The sequence below is a fragment of the Martes martes genome (assembly GCF_963455335.1).
Source record: "Martes martes genome assembly, chromosome: 4".
Lineage (NCBI taxonomy): Eukaryota > Metazoa > Chordata > Mammalia > Carnivora > Mustelidae > Martes > Martes martes.
Window position 1 is genome coordinate 41,589,256 of NC_137891.1, and position 23,932 is coordinate 41,613,187.

Genomic DNA, 23,932 nt, shown 5'->3' on the forward strand with positions numbered 1-23,932 from the left:
AGACTGCCTGCAGTGTTAAAAGAAAGTAGGTCCAATGCTGATGCATCTTCTGACTTCTTAAAAAAATGTTTTAAATTTTATGTTATAATTTAAAAATATTATTTGTGGTCAAACACAATTTACCATCTTAACAGGTTTTCAGTATACAGTTCAGTAGTGTTAAGTATATTTATGTTGTATAACCAATATCCAGGACTTTTGCAGCTTGCAAATCTGAAACTATATATACCATTTAACTCAGTCCATTCTCCCTCCAGCCCCTGGAAACCACCATTCTACTTTCTGTCTCTATGAATTTGACTAGATAATCATCTCAGTGGTATTTGTCTTTTGTCACTGGCTTATTTCACTAAGTATAATACCCTCAAGATTCATCCATCTTGTAGTATGTCAAAATTTTCTTTCTTTTAGAGACTGAATGATACTCCATTGTATGTACATACATTTTTTTTTGTTTGTTCACCTGTCAATAGATACTTGAGTTGCTTTTACTTTTTGACTTATAAATAATGCTGCTGAGAACATGGGTGTACAAATGTCTGCTTAAGACCCTACTTCCAATTTGTTTGGGTATATCCACGGAAGTAGGATTGCTGGATCATATGGTAATTCTCTTTAAATTTTCTTAGGAACTGCCATACTGTTTTTCATGGTACCTGCACAATTTTCCATTTCTTTTTTTTTTTTTAAGATTTTATTTATTTATTTGACAAGAGAGAGAGATCACAAATAGGCAGAGAGGCAGGCAGAGAGAGAGGAGGAAGTAGGCTCCCTGTGGCGCAGAGAGCCCGATGCGGGGCTCCATCCCAGGACCCTGGGATCATGACCTGAGCCGAAGGCAGAGGCTTTAACCCACTGAGCCACCCAGACACCCCTAATCTGTTTTTTTTTTAAGATTGCATTATTTTTTTAAAGATTTTTAAGATTTTATTTATTTACAAGAAGGAGGAGGGGAGGGGCACATGGAGAGGGAGAGGCAGGTTTCCTGCTGAGCATGTAGCTGGACAGAGGGCTCCACCCCAGGACCCTGAGATCATGATCTGAGTTGAAGGCAGATGCTTAACCAACTGAGCCACCCAGATGCCCCAATCTGTTTTTAAAAAGCTTTTCAGGAGATTCTGATCACCAGGTTTGGATCCAGTGACCCAAATGAAAAGTAATGTCCTCAGCTAAGATCTGGTAATGGAAATGGAAGGATCAAATACAAAAGATATTTCTCAGATACTGTAATAACTCTAGAATTACATTAAGCCATTAGATGGCATAGGTTGGTACAAAGCAGTTACTGCTCTGAAAGAACTTTCTAGTGGGAGAAGGGAGAGACAGCTGTTTGGGAGCAGAATGAGGAAAAAGCATTTCGGAAAAGATTGAAGCACCCGAAGAGACCTGAAGTTTGGTGGTGGTAAGTAGTGCCAAATGCTTCAAAAGGATCTCAAAAGGTGAAGATGAGAAGAAGACTAGATTTGACAATTTGAAAGATTTTCTAGCTTCTGTGATGGCAGTTTTTTTGGAGTGTGAATTTGGAGGAAGGGAAACAAAATCCATAATTCTGTTCTTTGCATGATTGAGAAGTGAGAAATAGGTAATGAGTATTTTTTCAGTTTGGTGGGGAACAGAAGAGAAATTTTTTAAAAGCTATGTATAACAGAGATGTCCCCTCCCCAATATATTATAAATAAAATTTGCCTTTACTTTTGTGGTACTACTGTGTAGACTATATGTGTAGAATCTATATGTGTAGAATCTAGTTACATTTTTTGTGCTTCCATACTTGTAAATTGCATTTCTGAATATTATATTCTAAGTTCTTCTGTCTACTTCTTTAATATTTAAGATGTATGTTCTTGGGGTGCCTGGATGGCTCAGTCGCTTAAGCATCCAACCCTTGGTTTCAGCTCAGGTTATGATCTCAGGGCTTGTGGAATTGAGTCCTGAGCCCCAGGTTGGGTTCCGCGCTCGTGGGAGTCCTGCTGAGGGATTCTCTCCCTCAGCCCCTACCCCCATTTGTGCTCACGTGTGCACGCTCTCTCTCCAATTAATTAATTAAAAACATTAAGATGTTCTTAACTATGCTGCATTGCTTCATGCTGCCCAAGTATCCTTGAGGTGTAATTTTTTAAAAGATTTTATTTATTTATCTGTCAGAGAGCGAGCGAGCGAGGGCACAAGCAGGCAGAGTGGCAGCAGAGGCAGAGAGACAAGCAGGTTCCCTGCCAAGCAAGGAGCCTGATGCAGTACTTGATCCTAGGACCCTGGGATCATGACCTGAGCCAAAGGCAGTGGCTTAGCTGATTGAGCCACCCAGACATCCCTAGGTGTAATTTTTTAATGACCCTCTTCTGGCTGGTATATTTATCATATATTCATGGGTTTTAAATGGAATATAGTTTTGAGGTATTAATTTGGAAAAAAATAATGCTGAGTTGCTTGGCTTTCATTTTTTTTTTAAAAGATTTTAATTTATTTATTTGACAGAGATCACAAGTAGGCAGAGAGGCAGGCAGAGAGAGGGAGAAGAAGGCTCCCTGCTGAACAGAGAGCCCAATGCAGAGCTGGATCCCAGGACCCTGAGATCATGACCTGAGCTGAAGGCAGAGGCTTAACAGTCTGAGCCACCCAGGTGCCCGTTGGTTTTCATTTTTTAAAAAAATTTATTTGATAGGGGTAGCTGCGTTTGGCTCAGGTAATGATCCCAGTGTCCTGGGATTGAGTCCCACATCAGGTTCCTCGCTCTTGCTTGTACTGACAAATAAAATCGTTTTTTTTTTTAATTTATTTTTTAGGGGCGCCTGGGTGGCTCAGTGGGTTAAAGCCTCTGCCTTCGGCTCAGGTCATGATCTCAGGATCCTGGGATCAAGCCCTGCATCGGGCTCTGAGCAGCAGGGAGCCTGCTTCCCCCTCTCTCTGCCTGCCTCTGCCTACTTGTGATCTCTCTGTCTCTCTGTCAAATAAATTTTTAAAAATCTTTAAAAAACATTTTTTTTAAAGATTTTATTAATTTGACACAGAGAGAGCACAAGTAAGGGGAGAGGGAGTCAGAGAGAGAGAGGAAGAAGCAGGCTCCTTGCTGAGCAGGGAGTCTGATGCAGGGCTGGATCCCAGTACCCTGAGATCATTACCAGAGCTGAAGGCAGAGGCTTAACCTACTGAGCCACCCAGGCACCTCTAAATAAATAAAATCTTAAAAAAAAGTAAAGCCAAGGGCAAAACTAAAATAGCCAAATGAAAAATTGTATTTAAATATTTTCAAGTTAATGAATCCTTTTTTCCTTTTTTAAAGTAAACTCTACCCTCCAGGATGGGGCTTGAACTCATGATCCTGAGATCAAAAGTTGCATACTCTCGACTGAGCCAGCCAGGTGCCCCTTTTTATTTTTTAAATTATTTTTTTCAGGTTAATGAATCTTAAATGATTTAAGTTGACAAACTGTATATTATTTCCAAATGAAGATCTCTTTGTTTGCTAAGAGAGACTTTGGGAATATTTTGTTAAAGCTTTGAGCTAAAGCAGGCCTAATGGAACCCCTTAAGTCTTAAGCTGCTTTAAGTTACCTACTCTAGGAATGATGCTTTTCAATGTTCTGGGATCCCTGGAACAGTACAATTGCTACTTATTCTGATTAACCATTTCACTTGACTCTGCCAGAACAACCTAGGGTCTTCTGAAGTCAGTTTCTTTTAAATAAGGAATCAGAAAGAGTTCATCTGTAAACCAGAGTCATGTAAGACAAATATGATCCAAAAACTACTCCATAAACACATGGAACTTTAAAAAGTTATCCAATAACTTTATCTTCAAAACTCATTTTGATGAAAAGGCAGAAAAATCAGAAATTATAAAAGCTAGGCACTAATACTGGCTTTCCCATTCTTTTTTTACTTTTATTTGCATTTACTTTATGCAGAATTTGTTTCCAGGCCGTAAGTTTTTGTTTCAGTTTCTTTTGGGATATCTTTTTCTTTTGTGTGACAGGGAGAGCTCAGGTACAGATTAATCTGACCATAAGCCTTGTAAATCCTATGGCCGCATCTTGGGGACTTTGTTCACCTGGATGTGCTCAATGACTGGAGAATCTACCTCTAAACTCTTCTTTTTTTAAAAGATTTTGTTTATTTATTTGATAGAGAAAAAGCACACAAGCAGGGGGCAGGAACGGAGAGAGAAGGAGAAGTAGACTCTCTTCTGAGCACTTTCTCAGACTCTCCAGGACGCTGGTATCATGACCCCAGTAGAAAGCAGTACCTAAACTCTTAAGTTCAGCATTACTGCCTGCATTTTTAAGCATCCGCAGTAAAAATTCAGCTCTCTTTTTGGGCCACTGATCCTATGTCCAGTCCCAGTGTTTGGACTGGGCACACCTACCAACACCACCATTGTAATGAGGGAATGGCACACATTGCTTCTGCAGAGTGAATCTTTCAGATTACTTTGATAGCTTTTCGGATGTGCAAACCATTGATTGCCTGGTCAGTTTCACATGTGTTCTTAAAGTGAACACAAAGATTTGAACATCTTAATTTGCATGATTTTGTAGGGTTTTCTGGGTCAAGTGAATAGTGAACCATTTTCAGAGATCACTTCAGGCCACTTAGGGGAAGAGCCTGGCTTTCCCATTTATTAACTTGCTATGTGATACAAATTAAATCATTGGTGGGTCTCTGTTCTCTCATCTATTCTGGAATATAAAATAGAACTCATGTGTGCAATGTGGAGGAGAGTATGAATCAGAAGAGAAATGTTATCACAGATATTTATTGTAGAGTTAAAGTAAAAAGTAGCAGTCCAGAATTGATGAAATGTAGTGGCTATAAAAATGAAATAAAGACTGATGAAATAAACACAACTAAAAAAAGAAGGGCAACCACACTAAAAGGAGGTTTCCAAATTCTCTTTCTCCTCTCCACTCTTACCCCAGGAGAAATGTTCGGCTCTTATGTTGGTGTTGGCTTATCAATTAACCAATACTACCAATAACCAATAATGTTAATTCAAAATTTATTAAAAAATAAGAGTTACAAAAGCTTAGAACAATTTTTTATTGGAGCATAATTAACATACAGTTATATTAGTTTCAGGGGTACGATATAATGATTCAACATCTATACATTACTCAGTACTCAAGGGTCACAGAAGTTTTTACCATTGGATCTAATAGATCCAATGTTAACTGAACCTGTGAACACAGTATAATGTCCTTACAAATAGTATTTAGTGGTGGAAACGTTTTAGTACTTACTCAATGATTAAAGAAGGGAAGGAAATGAACTAAAATTTATCAGAATATTTGTTTCCAAAGATATCTGTATCCTGGATGAAGAATCTTCATTCAGCGTATAACTTTAAATAGCATCTCTACATATGGATTCCTCTAAATTTCCAACCGAGATCTGTCCTGTGACACCCAGATTTGTATCCTGACATCTCTACCAGATGTCTAGTAATCACCTCAAATTTGACATATTCAAACTGGGCTCTTGATATATACCCCTCATCATGGTCATTAATCTTTTGTCATCCTCTTTTCAAAATTTTCAATAAACAGAAACTCCATGCTTCCGATTTCTCAGACCAAAAAGGTTTAGTCATTCTTCCTTACTGTGTTTCTCTCTTACTCTACTTTTGATCTGACTTCTATCGTCAAAACATATCTAGACTCTAACTGTTCCACTTCTGATGCCCAGCCACTGTTGTCTCTTGTCCAAATTATGGGAATAGCTTCCTAACTCAGCTCAAATCCCTTCAGTGGCCTCAGAATAACAGCTGGAGTTCTTACAATCACCCATAGGTTTTTCACCTGTCCTTGTTATTTCTTTGACCTCATCTACTACTCTCTGAGCTCACTTTGCTTCAGCTACCACATTCTGACCATTCCTACTGGTCTTTAGTGTGTTATTGCTTCAGGACCTTTGTTTAAGTAAGCCTTCCCTGGCTGCCCTACCTAGAATTTCAATACCTTCCATCTGTGCTTTCCTCTTCTGCCTACCACTTTTCATTATCTAACACTATATAGTTTACTCATTTATCTTCTTTATCATTGGATGCAAGTGGTAGGCTTTGCGATTGAAATGCAGAAAATTACAAATCACTTATTTATGTAATAAGATATGTTAGTATTGAGAAATAGTTGTATTCTTTCGGACTAAAATGACTGATATCTTTCTAGCCTATCCTTTTTTCCTAGCCCATCTTTATCTACTATCATAAAATAATTAAGTGAAGTAAAATAAACATGATGATTATTTTTGTTAGAATAAAAAATGTGATTGATTCTCCTCTCATAAATAATTCCTACAAAATACAAATAAACCTTTTGAAATTTGCCATTTCAAAGAAAAGTATTTTATTTGCTGTGTTATAAATTGGACTATACTTCATTTATATTATACCCATCAGTTATAATTTTGCTGTTTGTCCTTATCTTTTTTTTTTTAAGATTTTATTTATTTATCTGACAGAGAGTGAGCACAAGCAGGGGGAGCAGCAGATAGAGGGAGAAGGAGAAACAGGCTCCCCGTGGATCAGGGATCATGATGCACAGCTCCATCCAAGGACTCCGGGATCATGACCTAAGTCAAAGGCAGATGTCTAACTGACTGAGACACCCAGGTGCCCCTGTTCTTCTCTTCATTGTAGAAAATTAACCCCAAAGTTTGCTGTTATACAACTCATAATATCTTTATTTAAAACACTAATTTTGCTCAAATACCAAAATTGTTACATTTTTGTATACAAAAAAATGATACAGGGGCCCTTGGCTGGCTCAGTTGTAGAGCATGTGATTCTTGGTATCAAGGTCTGAGTTAAAGCTCCACGTTGGGCATAGAGTTTACTTAAAAAATAAAATAAAATAAATACTAAAAAAATGATACCCAGTCTACCATAGTTTGGCAAAATTTAATATTCCTTAAATCTTCACATATATTTTAGAATAAATGGCTTTTTTTTTTTTTTTTGAGAGAGAGAGCATAAGCAAGGAGGGGCAAATTGAGGAGAGAGTCTTAAGCAGGCTCCAGGCTGAGCTTCTATTGTGGGATTTGATTTCAAGACCCTGAGATCATGACCTGAGCTGAAATCATTAGTGGGATGCTTAACCAACTGAAACACCTAGGCAAACCTAGAATTAATGGCTTTTAAAAATTAGGCTAAATTATGAAAATTATTCTATTAACACATTTTTTTTTTCAAGTGGCTCCACACCCAGCATCCCTGAGGTGGGGCTTGAACTCAGGATGCTGAGCTCAAGACCTGAACTGAGATCAAGAGTCCAAAGCTCAACCCACTAAGTCATGATGCCCCTACGCATGCATTTCTAAGTGTTTTGTTTGAACTGGAATATTTTTATGTATAATACAGACAGTGATCTGGTTTGGAGATACTTTTTTAAAAATACAGATTTTATTTATTTATTTATTTGAGAGAGAGCGTGAACTCTGAGATCTCAGAGAGGGCTCTGAGATTATGACCTGAGCTGAAACCAAGAGTCAGAGGCTTAAGCCACTGAGCCACCCAGGTGCCCCTGGAGAGAACTTTACATTAAAGGGCCTATGACCCATATATTTCTCTGCCTTGTCACTGTATTAAAAGGTGTCAGAACACTTCTAAAACCTTAGTTTGCCTATTTGTGCCAGGTACTTTAAAGGCCTATATTATTTTAACAATGTTTCTAAAGTCACTTCATTCCTAAACTGCTGCATAATTTAAGAGCTTTATGGTAAAGTATATTTGCATACTACTTTTTCAAGCACATACTATTATGCAGACCATCTACTTGCCTAAACACATCCATGTAGATGTTCTTAGATTTAAGTAGTATACATCATCTGTTCTAAAATGTCTGTATCAGCACCTACAGCATGTGACAATAGGCAACAAACCAACAAACAAAAACAAATATTTTTCCAAGTAAATACTTTTTTCTTGAATTTAAAAAAAATTTATTTATTTTTTAAATTAACATATAATGTATTATTTGCCCCAGGGGTGCAGGTCTGTCAATGGTCAGGCTTACACCCTTCACAGCACTCACCATAGCACATACCCTCCCCAATGTCCATAACCCAACCACCCTCCCCATACCCCCCTCCCCCCAACCGTCAGTTTGTTTTGTGAGATTAAGAGTAATTGAACCATAAATCTGAATCTAACTACAGATGCTTAAAGGGAAACGCAGAGACTTGCGCAGTTAAGGTCGTCCAATCAGAGTCGGGCTAGCCCGAGCTGGGCGCAACCGCTGAAAGGTAGTGCGCATGCGTGGCTGTCTCGTCTGCTATAGGCTGCGCCAAGGCGGGAGCCTTAACCTCCTCCGGTGGTGAGGGGTTCTCTGTCTACCCGCGTTCTTTCTCACAGGGCGCTCGGCCTTTGTCGGATCTTTGGGGGTATGTCCTTGGAGGGGAAGCCTTGTGAGGCTGCGGCAGCCTGTGGGGTCGTGCGGGACAATGTGGGGAGAGGCGCCGGAGCAGGCCTCTGGGAGAGGAGGGAAGGAAGGCGGTGGAACGGCGGGGGGCAGCGGGGGATGGCTACTTGAAGTGTGAGGGACGTCCTCGCTGTTGGCCCCGGGGTGGCTGGTGCGGAGGCTGGCGGTAGGGGTGCGTTTGTGGTGGGAAGGTCCCAGGTAGAGGAGACTATGGGCAGTGGGCTCTCAGCGGTCCGCCGGCTTTCCTTCTGTGGTGCTTGGGTTTGCACCAGGACTAATCTACATTATCCTGCACGATGTTAGCCGGTTAATTAATAGATGATGTCTGTAGGCACATTTAGCGGGGTCCCAAAGTCGAAGGAGCGACTGAAGTCACGGAGTGTAACCGCTGCTGACGGTAGTTGGAAGCGGAAAAAGCAGGTCTGTTGCTGGTTCTTGGCCGTTTTATTTATGTTCTTGCTCCTAGAAGTTTAATGGTTGCACCCTTCAAAGACTACATTATCATGAATCTATTGTATTATCAAAATCCATATGCTCCAATTTACCCATTCAATTTAAGCCTTAGATTCTTTTCAGTAACCCATTGTGACGAAAATAAAATCTCACTAGCTGCGAAACTTGTTTTCTAAGGTTTTTTACAGGTTTATTTTCTTATATTTTTAAAGATATGGTTGTAGTGATGAGCTGTTTTCAAGTTTGGAGTTAATTCTATCAGATTCATGGGTGATTTCTGTTTTGGGTATTTTTTAGGTCAATACTGCTGAATATGAGACGATCTGCCGCACCAAGTCAGTTGCAGGGGAATCCCTTCAAAAAACTAAAATTTATACCACCAGGGAGAAGTAATCCAAGTCTAGATGAAGAGAATACAAAGAGTCCAGATGTAAAATTATTTGAGGTAAAAAAAAAAAGATGTAATATAGAGAAGCATACATTTTTTTTAAAAAACATGTCATTTAAGAGGTTAATAGCGCTTACTGCCTGAAGGAATTTTTAGTATCTTTAACAAAGTTTTCCAAAAACCTTAGAGTAATCATTATACACACACACACACGTGTGTGTGTGTGTATATATACATATAATACATTATACATTATATATATACATGTATATACATATACACATGTATATACATGTATATATACACATATAATACATTATACATATACAATACATTATATATACATATAATACATTATATATATACGTATATACACACGTATATATACACACACGTGTGTATATATATACACACACACGTATATATATATATATAAAATTTTTTTTTTAAAGGAATGACTTGCTGTTGGATCTATGGGATAAATGTCTGTTAACAGTAAAAAATACCTCTGTGAGGGACAGGGTGGATATTCTTGTAAAAATAAATTGTTCTAATCAGTGTTCTTTTTAAAGTTACCACATAAGTGAAAACTTTAGATAAGGAGCACCTGGTTGGCTCAGTTGGAAGAGCTTGTGACTCTTAATCTGGGGTTATGAGTTCAAAGCCCCACATTGGGTGTAGAGATTACTTAAAAATAAAATCTTGTGGCTTGGACTAGAGGGCATTATGCTAAGCGAAATAAGTCAGGGGAAGACAAATACCACATGGTTTCACTCATATGTGGAATTTAAGAAACAAAACAGATGAACATAGGGGAAGGGAAGGAAAAATAAGATAAGATAAAAACAGGGAGTCTCTCATAAGAGACTTTTAACTATAGGGAACAAATTGAGGGTTGCTGGAGGGGAGATGGGTGGAGGGATGTGGTAATTGTGTGATGAGCATTAAGGAGGGTACTTGATGTCATGAGTACTGGGTGTTATATGCATCTGATGAATCACTAAATTCTACCCTTGAAACTAGTAGTATATGTTAACTAAATTGAATTTAAATAAAACATTAGAAATAAAATCTTAAAAGAAACTTTAGATAAGGTGATTTAAGGAGTAAATATATGTGAGTAATAATTTGTATCACAATTCTGGACATTTCCTTTTTTTAAAATATTTAATTTAATTAATTTATTTATTTTGAAAGATTTTATTTATTTATTCGACAGAGATCACAAGTAGGTAGAGAAGCAGGCATAGAGAGAGGGGTAAGCAGGCTCCCTGCTGAACAGAGAGCCTGATGTGGGGCTTGATCCCAGGACCCTAGGATCATGACCTGAGCAGAGGCTTTAACCCACTGAGCCACACAGGTACCCCTAAAGATTTTTATTTTTTAAGTAATCTCTACATCCAGTGTGGGGCTTGAACTCACAAATCTAAGATCAAGAGTTGCATGCTCCACTGACTGAGCCAGCCAGTTTGCCCCTGTTTCCTTGAATTTTTATCTATAAAAAGTAAATGCTTAAAGTAGTTGCCCACCCCCATTTTTTTTTTTTTTAAGATTTTATTTATTTGTTTGAAAGAGAGACAGCGAGAGGGAACCCAAGCAGGGGAAATGGGAGAGGGAGAAGTAGGCTTCCCACTGAGCTGGGAGCACAATTTGGGGCTGGATCCCAGGACCCTGGGATCATGACCCAAGCCAAAGGCAGACGCTCAATGACTGAGCCACCCAGGCGCTACCCCCTGCACACTTTTCTTTTCTTTCTTTTTTTTTTTAAGGTTTTATTTATTTATTTGACAGAGAGAGACACAGCGAGAAAGGGAACACAAGCAGGGGGAGTGGGAGAGGGAGAAGCAGGCCCCCCCACCAAGTAGGGAGCCTGATGCGGGGCTCGATCCCAGGACCCTGGGACCACGACCCACCGAAGGCAGACACCCAACGACTGAGCCACCCAGGCGCCCCCCACACCTTTTTTTTTTTTTTTTTTTTAAAGTAAGCTGTACATCCAATGTGAGGCTTGAATTCATGAACTCAAGATGAAGAGTTGTGTGCTCCACTGTCTGAGCTAGCCAGGTACTCCTAAAGCAGTCTTGGGTTTTTTTTGTTGTTGTTGTTGTTTTTTAAGATTTATGGATTTATTTATTGACAGGCAGAGATCACAAGTAGGCAGAGAGGCAGGCAGAGAGAGAGAGAGGAGGAAGCAGGCTCCCTGCTGAGCAGAAACCCCCCCCCATGCGGGACTTGATCCCAGGAGCCTGGGATCATGACCTGAGCCTAAGGCAGAGGCTTAACCCACTGAGCCACCCAGGCTCCCCAGCAGTTTTGTTTTTTACTACGAAAAGAAAGGATTGTTTTGGTCTTCTAAGACCGAAGGTCTTATTTATATACATGGTATATAAAGGTATTAGAAGGTATATAAAATGGGCCATCCACATTTCCTCTGCTCTTCAGTTTTCTGAACCATTCATGGTATGGGGATTAAAGTCTACAAATTCTTTTTCCCTCTCCTTTTTGGTTGTTGCAGTTGACATACAATATTTTATTAATTCCTGATGTACAACATAGTGATCTGACAATTACATATGGTATATCATGCTTATATGTAGTCACCATCTGTCAGCAGATTTTTTACCTTTTTTTTGTGGTAAAATATAACGTAAAATTTGCTATTTTACCATTTTTAAGTTTGCAAAATAAGTGGCATTAATTATACTCACACTGTTGTACAGGGATCACCACTATTTTCATTTGGAAACGTTTTCATTACCTCAGACAAACCCTGTAACCACCATTAAACAGTCATTCCCTATTCCCTCCTTCACCCACCCTCTTGTAAACACTATATTACTTTCTCTCTTCATAAGGTTGACTTCTAGTTACCTCATATAAGTGGAATCATACAATGTTTGCCCTTCTGTTTCTGGCTTATTTCACTTAGCATAATATTTTCAAGGTTCATCTGTGTTGTAGTATGTGTCAGAACTTCATGACTTTGTATGATTGAATAATATTCGTTTTTATGTATACACCAAAGTCAGTTGTCCATTCTTTTTTTTTTTTTTTTTAATCCATTCATTTTTTGATGGATATTTGGGTTTTCACTTTTTGGCTGTTGTGAATAATGCTGTTATGAGTGTGGGCATGCAAGTTTCTGTGTAAGTCCCTATGTTCATTTTTCTAGGACTGGAATTGCTGGGTCATATAGTAATTCTACATTTAACTTTTTAAAGAACTACCAAAATGTTTTTGGGACAACTGCTGCTGCACTGTTTTACATTCCCACCAGCAATATGTGAGGGTTCCAGTTTCTCTATATTCTCAACAACACTTGTTACTTTCTATTTTGTTTTGTTTTTATTATAGACATCCTAGAAGATATGAGTAGTTTTTCATTGTGGTTTTGATTGGCAGCTCTCTTATGAATAGTGATGCTAAGAATCCTTTCATGTGCTTATTGCCTATCTGTATATCTTCTTTAGAGAAATATCTATTCAAGTTCTTTGCCTGTTTTTTTTTTTTTAACAATTTTATTTATTTGAGAGAGAGACAGAGAGAGCATGAGAGGGGAGAAGGTCGAAGGTCAGAGGGAGAAGACTCCCTGTGGAGCTAGGAGCCTGATGCGGGACTTGATTCTGGGTCTCTGGGATCACAACCTGAGCCAAAGACAGTTACTTAACCAGCTGAGCCACCCAAGTGCCCTTTGTCTGTTTTTTTTTTTTTTTTTAAGATTATTTATTTATTTATTTGACAGATAGAGAGAGAGCACAAATAGGCAGAGCAGCAGGGAGAGGGAGAGGCAGGCTCTCTGTTGAGCTCGGAGCTTGATGTGGGGCTCGATCCCAGGGATCTTTGGGAAGCATTATTCTGCCTACCTTACTGTATAATGTTGTATTAATATACCACATTTTATTTATCTGTCAGTTGGCAGGCATTTGGATTGTTTCCACTTTTCAAATTATGAGTTATTAATAATGCTTGTGAACATTTGTGTACAAGTTTTTGTGTAGACATGTGTTTTTATTTTTCTTGGGTACATTCCTAGGTATGGAATTGCTGGATCATGTAACTCTGTGTTTAACCTTTCATTGACGAACTGCCGTACTCTTTGCCAAGGTGGCTGCTGTATTTTTGTTCCTGCCATCAACGTATGAGGGTTTCAATTTCTCCACATCCTTGTCAACACTTACTATTATCTTTTTGATTGTAGTCTACTAGTGGGTGAAGTAGTATCTCATTTGTGGTTTTGATTTGTGCATCACTGGTGGCTAATGTTGAGCATCTTTACATGTGTTTATTGGCCATTTGGATGTCTTCTTTGGACTGTTCAGATCCTTTGACCTTTGTCTGAGTGTTTTTTGAAAGATTTATTAATTTATTTTAGAGAGCAGGGAAGGGCGGGGTGGAGGAGGGAGGGGGAGAGAGAGAGAGAGAGAGAGACTTTCCAGCAGACTCCATGCTGAGCATAGATCCCAGTGTGGGGCTTGATCCCAGGACCCTGAGATCATGACCTGAGTCAAAAGCAAGAGTTGGATGTTTAACTGAGCCACCCAGGTGCCCCTAGATCCTTTGACCTTTGTAAAATTGTATCATTTGCTTTTTGTTACAGAGTTGTAAGAGTTTTTCTTTTTTTAAGATCTTTTTAAAATTTAATTTTAATTTTTTATTAATCCCTACATCTAACATGGGGCTTGAATTCACAATCCTGAGATCGTAAGTCCCATGCTTCATTAACTGAGCCAACCAGGCACCCCAAGAGTGTTATTTTAAAAAATATATTTTAGGGGCTCCTGGCTGGTTCAGTCGTTGGGCATCTGCCTTCGGCTCAGGTCATGATCTCAGGGTCCTGGGATTGAGCCCCACATCTGGCTTCCTGCTCAGTGGGAAGCCTACTTCTCCTTCTCCCACTCTTCCTGCTTGTGTTCCCTCTCTTGCTGTCTCTCTTTGTCAAATAAATAAATAAAAATCTTAAAAATATATATATGTATATATATATTTAGCTACAGGTCCCTTATCACATATATTATTTGCAAATATTTTCTCCCATTCTGTTGATTATTCACTTTCTTGATAGTATCATTTGTAGCACAGAAGTTTTAAATTTGATTAAGTCCAATTTATCTAATTTTTTTTGGTGTTGGTACTTATGATTTTGGTATTTTATCTAAGAAGGTCATGAAGAGTTACTCCTGTATTTGATTTTATTAATTGATTTATTTTTTAGAGAGGGAGAGGTGGTAGAGGGAAAGAGAGAAAGAGAATCTTAAGCAGGCTCCACTCCCAGATGTGGGACTCAATCTCGTGACCCTGAGATTAAGACCTGAGCTGAAACCAAGAGTTGGATGCTTAACCAACTGAGCCACCCAAGCACCCCTGTATTTTATTTATTTTTAAAATTAATTTGGTTTTTTGGTGTGCCTGGTTGGCTCAGTCAGTAGAGCATGTGATTGTTGATGAGTCATGAGTTTGAACCCCATGTTGGATGTAGAGAATTACTTAAAAATCTTAAAACAAAACAAAACAAACTAATTTGTTTTTTATTGAGGTGTGATTGACATACAGCATTATATTCAGGTATACAACATAATGGTTTGATATTTGTAGGTATTGTGAAATGATTACTGTAATAAGTGTAATTATCATCTGTCACTGTACATACAGAATTTTTCCCCCTTGTCTCATGTATTCTAAGAGTTTTGTAGTTTTAGTTCTTACATTTTAGTCTTTCCCATTTTTGAGTTCATTTTTGTATGTGGTGTGAGGTAGGGGTCCAACTTCATTCTTTTGTATGTGGATACTGTGTTGTTCCAGGATGTTAAAAATACTCTTCTTTACCCATTAATCATTTTGACACCGTTGTCTTAAGGTTTATTTTTTGATGTAGTTTCTAAGGACTAATTTGAGAGCAAAACCATTGATTTACTCTTTTCTTCTTTTAATTCTATCAGGAAACTAAATAGTTATTTTAAAAAACTAGGCATTTTTGAAATAGAAATTTTTGAAATTGTACAGCTGTTTTAAGCAAGGCAACATGAGAAGCCTTAGCAGTTCACTCTAGTGAACTTCTCAGTCTAGCCCATTCCTAAATTTTTGTTCTTAAATTATTTCTCATCTTAGATGAAAATAATATTGTTTTGATAACTTCAGGGTTTTTTTATTTGTTTGGTCTGTTAAATACAAAATCTGGAACAAAAATGAGTGTCAAAATAAATATGCTAATTGGTAGTAACTCATTGAATTATACAGGAGTCTGAATCTATACTAATATAAGTAAAATATATGGGGAGAAGAGTAAGCTAAGATCTTAAAGTGGAATGCTAAATCATAATAATAGAAGTGATGGTGTTAGAAGATATCAGTGGATGCCATAAGTTACAAAGAAGTAGAGCTTAAAAGTTCTCATCACAAGAAAAAAAAATTTTATAACTGTGTATGGTGATGGATTTAACTAGACTTATTATGGTGATCAGTTTGCAATGTACACAAATACTAAATCATTACTGTTGTACATCTGAAACTAATGTTTTATGTCAATTAAACCTCAATTAAAAAAAGAAAGTATAAGGATATCTTTAAGCCAGGGCTGAAGAGAAAACTGGTTTTGATACTCCAATTAAAGGAGCTTGTTAGCACACAATAATATTTGCTTATGAATTATTTCTAGGGATAAAAGAGGGCTTTTATTTTTTATTATTTTTATTTTTTTATAAACATATAATGTATTATTAGCCCCCGGGGTACAGGTCTGTGAATCGCCAGGTTTACACACTTCACAGCACTCACCATATCACATACCCTCCTAAAAGAGGGCTTTTAAGTTGCATATTTGTTATACGGGAACACTTACCCACCTACAATATACTAGGATTTTAAAATGGAATTAAGACATTTAATATTAGTGTACTCTATAACAAAGAGTTTACATATTAGTTCTCAATCCATGGAAGAGAATCTGTGTAATTCTTAAAACAATTTAAGGGACTGGTCAGTATGAACTCTAGAAGGAAGTTTGAGGACCATAAATGTCACTACTTCCTAGATGTGTGGACATTGGCTAGAACCACTTATGTTCCTACTCACCTGTCTTGCTTTCTGCAGCAGTTGTTGGCATTAGACAGGCATTTGTGTTGTCAAAAAAAAAAAAAAATAGTAGATACCAAAACTAGTGGGTGAATGTTTAAGGAAATAGTATGTATATATATGTGTGTACACACACACACACACACCCCTTAATCTAGTTAATTAATTTTTTTTTATTATTTATTTGACAGAGAGAGAGAGATCACAAGTAGGCAGAGAGGCAGGCAGAGAGAGAGGGGAAGCAGGCTCCCTGCTGAGCAGAGAGCTCGATGTGGGGCTTGATCCCAGGACTCTGAGATCATGACCTGAGCCGAAGGCAGAGGCTTAATCCACTGAGCCACCCAGGCACCCAATTAATTTTTTAAAAGTAGGCCCCATGCCCAGTGTGGAGCCCAGCGTGGTGCTTGAACTCACGACCCAGAGATCAGGACCTGAACTGAGATCCAGACTCGGGCACTTAACTGAGTCACCCAAGCGCTCCAGGGTATTTGAATAGACTCAACCATCTCCTTACGATATACTTTTAAAAAATTACAAAGGGAAAAATACTGACTTTGCAGGGAGACCTAGCAGATACTACCTTTATCAAGTATATACTTAAAATAATGGGACAAATGGATACTATGTGCGTCTTGATATGATGAACTATGGTATTTCGGTCCAAATCGCAATACCTGAAGCTAATTATAAGAGACATGAGACAGTCCATATTGGGACATTCTAGGAAATAATTGGCCTATACTTTTTAAAAGTGTCAAAGTCCCAAAAGACAAGTAAAGGTTAAGGAATTATTCTAGATTAGAGACTACAGAAATATGCTTACTGTAATATATCATCTGGGATCAGATCCTGGCTTAGGGAAAACACTATAAAAGATATTATTGGGAAAAGTGACTGAATTTGAATATGGACTGTGGGTTAAATAATATACCAATAAGAAATCCTGATCTTGATAATTTTACTGTGATTGTGGAAGAGTGACTTTGCTCTTTGTAAACACATCTTGAAATATTTAGAGGTAAAGGAGCACAGTGTCTCCAGTTTAATCTCAGATATTGACATATACAGACAAGCAGAGTCATGCAGTGGAAGTGTGCTGGGCCCATAACACATATAGACAGACACGCAAAGAAAGAGAGGGAGAAAGGGAGGAAAGGAAAACAGATGAAGCAAAATGTAAACAAATGGTGAATCTGGACAAATGCCATCTAGGATTTCCTTGTATTTATTTCTATAATGTTTCTTTAAGTTTGAAATTATGTAAAAGTAAAATTATGGTGTTCATTAGTATATTACTATGACTTACTGTAAAATCTTACAAGATAGGTTTTTCAAATGCCTCTGAAATTTATTTTAATAAGTATTTATAGGGATATGACAACTGTGTCTGTTATTGTGAGTTATATTTAAAAGGATTCAGGGGTGTCAGGGTGGCTCAGTGGTTGAATGACTGACTCTTGATTTTGGCTCAGGTCATGATCTCAGGGTCAAGCCTGCATTGGGCTCCCTGCTCAGTGGGTGTCTTCTTGGGATGCTCTCTCTCCCTCTACCCCCATTTGCATGCACGTGCTCTTTCTCAAATCTTAAAGAAAAAAATTAAACATAGTCTGGTAGGCAGAAAAATGGACTTCCAAAAACATCCATATTTTAATCCTGTGAATATGTTACCTTATATGGCAAAAGGAAGTTAGACTAAGTCATTAATGTTAAAGACCTCGAGATTGGGAGGTTATCTTGGATTATTTGGGTGTGCCCAATAAGAGGGAGACAAAAGAGAGTGTTAGATGTGGTTAGGGAAACAGGGTCAGAGAGATGCAGAGTAGCTGGCTTTGAGGATAGGGAAAGGGGACCACAAGCCAAAAAATGACTTAGAAGTTTGCAAAGACAAGGAAATGTATTCTCTCCAGAGCTTCCAGAAAGGGGTGCATCCCTACTGATCACCTTGATTTTAGCCCAGTGAGACCCAAGTTAGAGTTCTAACATACAGAATTACAAAATGATAACTTTGCATTGCCTTAAGCCATTAAATTTGTGGTAGCTTTTTACAGCAACAATAGAAAACTAATACATATACAAAAATAGAGAAAATAGTTTATATAAAAAACCCTTATGTACCATTATGTAGCTTCAACAGTTGTCAATTCATGACCAATCTAATTTCATTTTTACCTCTTCAACTCCCTGCCCAATTCCTCCCTACTCATTATTTTTTTAAAGTTTTTATTTTATTTTTAAAGATTTTATTTATTTATTTGACAGACAGAGATCATAAGTAGGCAGAGAGGGAAGCTGAGAGAGAGAGGGGGAAGCAGGCTCCCCACTAAGCAGAGAGCCTGATGTGGGGCTTGATCCCAGGACCCAGAGATCATGACCTGAGCTGAAAGCAGAGGCTTTAACCCACTGAGCCACCCAGGTACCCCAAAGATTTTGTTTTTAAGTAATCTCTACATCCAACATGGGGCTTGAATTTACAACCCTGAGATTAAGAGTTGCATGCTTTGCTGAATGAGCCAGCCAGGTGCCCCTTGTGTTTTTATTTTATTTTTTAAGATTTTATTTATTTATTTATTTATTTATTTATTTATTTATTTATTTGTCAGAGAAAGAGAGAGAGAGAGAGAGCACGCATAAGCAGGCAGAGGCGGAGAGAGAAGCAGGCTCCCTGCCAAGCAAGGAGCCTGATGCAGGACTCGATCCCAGGACCCTGAGATCATGATCTGAGCTGAAGGCAGTGGCTTAAGCTACTGAGCTGCCCAGGCGTCCCTGTGTTTTTATTTTAATCACTCAGTGCTCATCATGGCATATGCTCCTTAATCTCTATCACCTATTTTTTTTTAAAGATTTTATTTATTTATTTGACACAGAGAGAGAGATCACAAGTAGGCAGAGAGGCAGGCATAGAGAGGTGGGGGAAGCAGGCTCCCTGCCGGGCAGAGAGCCCGACGTGGGGCTCGATCCCAGGACCCTGAGATCATGACCCGAGCCGAAGGCAGAGGCCCAACCCTCTGAGCCACCCAGGCGCCCCTCTTTCACCTATTTTACCCATCCCTCCATATCTCCCCTCTGGTAACAGTTTGTTCTCTGTGGTTAAGGGTCTATTTCTTGGTTTTTCTCTTGCTCTTTTTATTCCCCTTTGCTCATTTTTTTCTTAAATTCCACATATGAGTGAAATCATATGATATTTGTCTTTCTCTAACTTATTTCACTTAGCTTTATACTCTCTGTCTCCATCCATGTCATGGCAAATGGCAAGATTTCATTCTTTTTCATGGCTGAATAATATTCCATGTGTCTACAACAGATACCACATTATCTTTATCCATTCGTCAGTTGATAAGACACTTGGGCTGCTTCCATATCCTGGCTATCGTAAATAAGACTGCTATAAACATGGGGGAGTACATGTATCCCTTTAAATTAATGTTTCTGTATTCTTTGGGTAAATACCTAGTAGTGCCATTGCTGGATCACAGGGTAGTTCTATTTTTAACTTTTTTCTTTTTTAAGATTTTATTTATTTGAGAGAGAGCGAGAGTGTATGTGCATGTGTGAGCATGGGGGCAGGGGAGGTAGGGGAAGAGGGAGAAGCAGAATCCCCACTGAGTGTGTACCCTGATGTTGGGCTTGATCCCAGGACACCAAGATCATGACCTGAGCTGAAGGCCAGCCGCTTATCCAAATGAGCCACCTATGCACCCCTATTTTTTTTTGCACCCCTATTTTTAACTTTTTGAGGAACCTCCATACTGTTTTCCAGTGGCTACACCAGTTTGCATTCCTACCAATAATGCAAGAGGGTTCCTTTTTCTCCATATTCTTGCCAACATCTGTTGTTTCTTACATTGTTGATTTTAGCTGTTCTGACAAGTGTGAGGTGATAACTCATTGTAATTTTGATTTGCATTTCCCTGATGGTGAGTGATGATGAGTATCTTTTTCATGTGTCTGTTGGCCATCTGTATGTCTTTCTTGGGGAAATGTTAGTTCATGCCTTTTGTACATTCTTTAATTGGAATACTTGTTTTGGGGGTATTGTATAAGTTTTTTATATATTTTGGATATTAACCCTTTAATACATGTCATTTGCAAATATCTTCTCCCATTCCATAGGTTGTCTTTTAGTTCTGTTGGCTGTTTCCTTTGCTGTGGAGAAGCTTTTTATTTTGATTTAGTCCCAGTTTATTTTATTTTATTTTTTAACATTTTTAAAAAATATATTTTATTTATTTATTTGACAGAGAGATCACAAGTAGGCAGAGAGGCAGGCAGAGAGAGAGGGAAGCAGGCTCTCCACTGAGCAGAGAGCCAGATGCGGGGCTCGATCCCAGGACGCTGAGATCAGGACCTGAGCCGAAGGCAGAGGCTTAACCCACTGAGCCACCCAGGTGCCCCAGTCCCAGTTTATTTTTGCTTCTGTTTCCCTTGCCTCAGGGGACTTCTCTAGGAAAAAGTTCCTATGACCAATGTCAGAGAAATTATTGCCTGTGCTATCTTCTAGGATTTTTATGGTTTCAGGTCTCACATTTAGGTCTTTAATCCATTTTTGAGGTGGGGAGGGATAGAAGAAGAGGGAGAGAGAATCTTAAGCAGGCTCCATGTCCCGCATAGATCCCAGTGGGGGATTCAGTCTCACAACCCTGAGATCATGATGTGAGCTGAAATCAAGAGTCAGACACTTAATCAACTGAGCCATCCACATGCCCCTCCATTTTGAATTTCTTTTTGTGTATGGTGTAAGAAAGTAGTCCAATTTCATTCTTCTGCATGTTGCTGTCCAGTTTTCCCAATACCATTTGTTGAAGAGACTGTCTTTTTCCCATTGAATATTCCTTCTTGCTTTGTTGAACATTAATTGACCATATAGTTAGGGGTTTTATGTCTGGATTTTCTATTCTGTTCCATTGATCTATGTGTCTTTTTTGGTGCCAGCACCATTACTGTTTTGATTACTACAGCTTTGTAATATAACCTGAAGTCTGGAATTGTGATGCCAGCTTTGCTTTTCTTTTTCAAGATTAATTGGACTATTTGGGGTCTTTTGTAGTTCCATACGAATTTTAGTGTTGTTTGTTCTAGTTCTGTGAAAAATGGTGTCAGTATTTGGTAGGGATTGCATTAAACATGTAGATTACTTTGGGTAGTATAGACATTTTAGCAATATTTGTTCTTCTAATCCATGAGTATGGAATATCTTTCCATTTCTTTGTGTCACCTTCAATTTCTTTCATAGTTTTTAGAGTACAGGTCTTTCACCTCTTTGGTTAGGTTTATTTTTAGGTATCTCATTGTTTTTGGTGCAACATACCATTATTTTGATGCCAATCCCAGGGTATCTTTTCATTTGTAAACAGTTTAGTATTTGTCTCTATAAACAATGCAGTGACAGTACCACTATCCCACATAAAGAATGGAGAATATTTAAGTATTGATTTTAATATTGAGAAACTTTGAGAAAGAGAGCAATTGTCTCTGAGAAATGGCATGTTATGACATGTTTAAAAACTCCCCTGATATGTTGTGTAACATACACTATAATTATAAGCATAATTTTCATTCTGTTGTGTGTTTCAGCTTTTATAACATAACTAAAACTAGTTTAATAGTAAAAATTGGATTATTTTTATTATTTTTTAAAAAATATTTTTTTAAGATTTTATTTATTTATTTGAGAGAGAGTGAGAGAGCACAAGCAGAGGGAGGATCAGGGGGAGAGGGAGAAGCAGGCTCCCCATCGAGCAGGGAGCCTGATGAGGGGCTTGATCCCAGGAACCCAGGATCATGACCTGAGCTGAAGGCAGATGCTTAACACACTGAGACACTCAGGTGCCCCTAAAAATTGGGTTTTAAATTTATTTTAAAAGATCTATTCCCTATTAAGATATAGAGAAACTGGTAGTTTATATTTTAAATTAGGAATCTGCTGTATAAAAATATGGGAAATTAGATTTAATTTCTGCATAAAATATATCTTTCCTTCTTTTAGGCTGTTGCAAGTAAGAATACCTTTCTTCAGTTACAAAATAATCCCAGAATATGCAGTTCAAATCTGCCTACCGAGGAAAGCGCTAGAGAAATTAATCATGGGCATAATAACAGTGGAAAACACTATTCTGAAGCATCTGTAATGGCAACGTTAGATCCACCTCAAACAGGTAAGACTTCTTTTTATTGATTAGGTTTACACTTGACCAGTTGTAGTGTAGTATTATTTAAATTGACTGTTTCAAGAATGAATGTTATATTGAAAAGTGTTGTAAAACCTCTAGATTGTTGGCAATTCAGATTTTTTGGGTCATAATTTCTTTAGTGATTGGGTTAATAGCCATGTAGTTCAAATCTTGTACTTTATAATAGATATCTAAGACTGTTCATTGTGAACTTGTTGGTCAAGTATGGTATGTTCCTCAAGTACCAAAATAAATTCTGTTTAAAGATTTGATTAAAAAAGTTATAAAAACCATGTTGGGGTAGACCATATTCTGGGTCATGAGTTCAAGCCCTACATTGGGCATGGAGCCTATTTAAAAAAAAAAAAAATTAAAAACTGTGTTAACAGTACTAAGTTGGAGAGGTGAACTTGAAATGAGTAAAATTGTTAATTAATAATAGTTCATGGAGTACCTTCAGATCGGTTAGATTTGTATTATAAGGGTACATAACTGAAGGAGAACCAAGGATTTAACAGATGCTTCCTCCCTGCATTGTTGAATTGAGTTAAAATAATGATTGTTTCTTTTTTTATCTCTTAGAAATTAATATTTTAGAAGTAATTAAAACAATAAATAGGGTTGTTTACTGATGTTTATTTGGCCTTCAAAAGACAACATAAGACTACATTTTTCCAAATAACATTCATTTTTTTGGTTGAATAAACAGATTCAGGGAGAGAGCCCCATCTGCTGGTCAACAGAAGAGTAATTGTCATGCTTAAGATACCAGTACAAATCAGTAAGATTCCTTAACATTTTGAAGGAAGTTCTTGAGATTTGTGAGGATTAATAAATTTTACCTATGAATGGGTTTATTTCTTGTTGGGGGAGAAAAGAATTCTGTATTTTCCCAACTGACTAGGATTCCTAGTTTCGTTTATGTGTTCCTTATAATTTTTCAAAAGCTGTGACTGGTGTCAGGACAAAGTTGAGAAGCACTTTTTATAGGGATCTGAGACCCCTAAAGACAGCTCTGGGTATGGCAGTTTAGCAGCTGCACTGTCTCAGTGATTCGCTCTCTCCTTATTTCTTTTCTCCTTGTCCTTCCTTTTATTTTTCTTCCATCTTTGTTAAGTGAATATCCTATTCTCCCAGGTATTCTTCTCTACTGCCAAGCCTGTGACAGATAATAATCCATCTATGCCTCTTTCTTTTTCTATTATGGTGGCTAATCTCTTCACTAGGGAATGATATTTAGGCTGTAATACATTCCTTGTTACTGATTTGCTGCTGTATTTTTGTTCTATAGTTTCTTACTCTTTAACCTGCTAAATATGAGAAGGGAGTTAAGAGTTAAGATAAATTGAAGAGGGAGTTAATTTACTCAACCCTTAATCCCTTAATCCCTTCTCTGATTTAATACATTTACTGGACTGGGGGACCTTTGCCAACCTCCTGAC

At 37.9% G+C, this 23,932-nt stretch overlaps 1 protein-coding gene across 1 annotated transcript in view; it reads left to right on the forward strand.

The window, feature by feature from the left end:
• Window positions 1-8,272: 8,272 nt before the first annotated feature.
• RAD54B (RAD54 homolog B) overlaps window positions 8,273-23,932 on the forward strand; it is a gene marked incomplete at its 5' end in the record, with an annotated part of 97,602 nt that continues 81,942 nt past the window's right edge. Inside the window, 3 exons of the mRNA XM_080802599.1 lie at window positions 8,273-8,376; window positions 9,165-9,312; window positions 22,307-22,475. Of these exons, the coding sequence (XP_080658725.1) occupies window positions 9,181-9,312; window positions 22,307-22,475 (301 nt within the window). The remainder of the gene's footprint in view (window positions 8,377-9,164; window positions 9,313-22,306; window positions 22,476-23,932) is intronic.